This window comes from Lactuca sativa, chromosome 3 (genome assembly GCF_002870075.4).
Source record: "Lactuca sativa cultivar Salinas chromosome 3, Lsat_Salinas_v11, whole genome shotgun sequence".
Classification (NCBI taxonomy): domain Eukaryota; kingdom Viridiplantae; phylum Streptophyta; class Magnoliopsida; order Asterales; family Asteraceae; genus Lactuca; species Lactuca sativa.
The window spans coordinates 5201890-5203832 of NC_056625.2; the positions used below are offsets into that span (position 1 = coordinate 5201890).

A 1943-nucleotide genomic window follows, 5' to 3' on the forward strand; every position below is an offset into this window, starting at 1 on the left:
TAACTTGAAACTACACTAGGCCAAAGTTTATGTTGATTGTAGCAAAAAAAAAACCGAATGTTAGAAGGAGAAGATATATTTTCATTGAACTTGGTCCAGTTTGGTTCGCATTTACAATTAACCCGTACCTCTCCCCTCGGTTTGGCATGCGCAACATAGAACCTTTATGTTATAAATTTGACAAGGTTTAGAAGTGTCTTTATATTTACATAACCACATTTTTTTTCATTCTCCACCTATGTAGGATGGACTTCATTCAACTAGGGTGATACATCTCCCCTTCCATTTGCATGGGCAACATAGACCCTTTTATGTTATAAAGTTTAGAAGGTTTAGAAGTCTTTGTATTTATATATCCATTTTTTCTTCATTTTCCACTTATGTGGGATGGACTAAAATTTCATTAAACTTTTCGTTAACTTCATTCAACTATTTTAATTTAATGATTAATTTCTTATTTATTTTAAAATTCGTTTTGAACATATAATATATCAAAACGAAGATATCATAAAGTACAAAATGAATATTTCTGCTAGTTTATCCATTTTAAAAATGTTTAAGGTTTGAAATTCGTGATCAAAGAAAAATACACTTTTAGAAATTGGTTTAAACCAAATTTCCAATACAAACATCCTCTGTCCCTTACGCTTAAATTCAATCATATACTTTGAACCCTCAACCAACACACCTGAAGAATGAGTACCACCAAAGTAAAATTAATGGATGAAAAAGAGTAATTATATTAGATCATTGGAATTTATAACGACTCTATGTAGTCTTTTTTACACGTTGTCCTAACAGTCTTTCTGATATTTTGATCACATCATAAACTCTCATGGCTTGTGTATACCCTTTCTATGCCTTACAGCAAACCTATTCACTAAAGCAAGTGCATTACTAGTGACCTGTGAAACATAAACCATCCTCTTAATGACCGCATCCTTTACAGGTCCATTCAGAGACCTATCAGTAAATCCCCTGGAACATATGTTTTGATTAGTAAGAGCAGACCCGACCCATGTCTCAGCGTTGCTCATGTGCCACTCGAAATCTTGACCCTTGGTTCGAGCCATCTTCTCTAGCTCCTGAACCGACTGGCTTAGACTCGACACACTGTTGCTCATGGTGCTAATACAGTCTTTCACGGCTTGGTGCTCTCTGGGTTTTATGCCGGAGACTCGACCCAGTTTGGAAATGAAGATGCTTGCTGACTTGGCGTTGCTTAGGCTGACGGAAATGGCGGCTTTGGCCAGGAGGTGGTCGGCGTTGCTCCCCTTGATTGAACCGGCGTAACTTGAGAGACAGGTGACACAGAGAGAGGCGTGGAGGGTGGTTTTGCAGGAGGCCCTGATGAAGTCCATGGCGGTGGGACTGGCGGCACCACCGTTCACGGTGGTGTACGGGAGTGTGGCTATAAGAACTAACAGGTAAAGCCCAACTCTTTCCATATTGTGGAAGCTTCAAGTAGTGTTATAGTGTGATGAGAGATAAAAGGGATGAAGGTAGTGAAGAGGGGTAAGGTGATTTATATAGCTAGCGACTATTGAGGGGTCTTTAAATGCTTTCTCGTCTACTCTGGACTTGGGATACGTATCAACTTACCTGTCCGCAGTAAAATAACAAAGTTTGACTTTCACAAAGCCAGGTCAAACTTCCATGAACCTTCTAACCACTGTGACAACCCTAGCAAACTATAAGAAAGACGTAGTCAAAGATTTGCAAATGTGGATCATTAATTATGACTAATATATGCTTGTTTAATTTGGACAGCTGGTTTATAAGCAATTGTGCAGAGTGTAAATGTGATATAATAATATACTAGAGGTACATATTTGTCGGTATTGACTATTTAGTAGAAAGGCTAAGTTTTTTTTTTTCTTTCTAAATTCCACTACTAGAGGTACATATTTGATTGTGCATACCTAGATGTCTAAGGCTTCAGG

The 1943-nt window shown here is 38.0% G+C and overlaps 1 protein-coding gene across 1 annotated transcript; it reads right to left on the reverse strand.

Moving 5' to 3' along the window:
• Positions 1-720: 720 nt before the first annotated feature.
• On the reverse strand, positions 721-1731 carry LOC111877605 (pectinesterase inhibitor 9). The gene has a single exon (XM_023874125.3). It carries the CDS (start codon positions 1446-1448, stop codon positions 834-836), a length of 615 nt encoding a protein of 204 aa, XP_023729893.1. The 5' UTR covers positions 1449-1731; the 3' UTR covers positions 721-833.
• Positions 1732-1943: the final 212 nt, after the last annotated feature.

Coding starts and splice junctions, on each gene's coding strand:
- LOC111877605 (XM_023874125.3), bottom strand. CDS start 1,448: ATGGAAAGAGTTGGGCTTTACCTGTTAGTTCTTATAGCCACACTCCCG.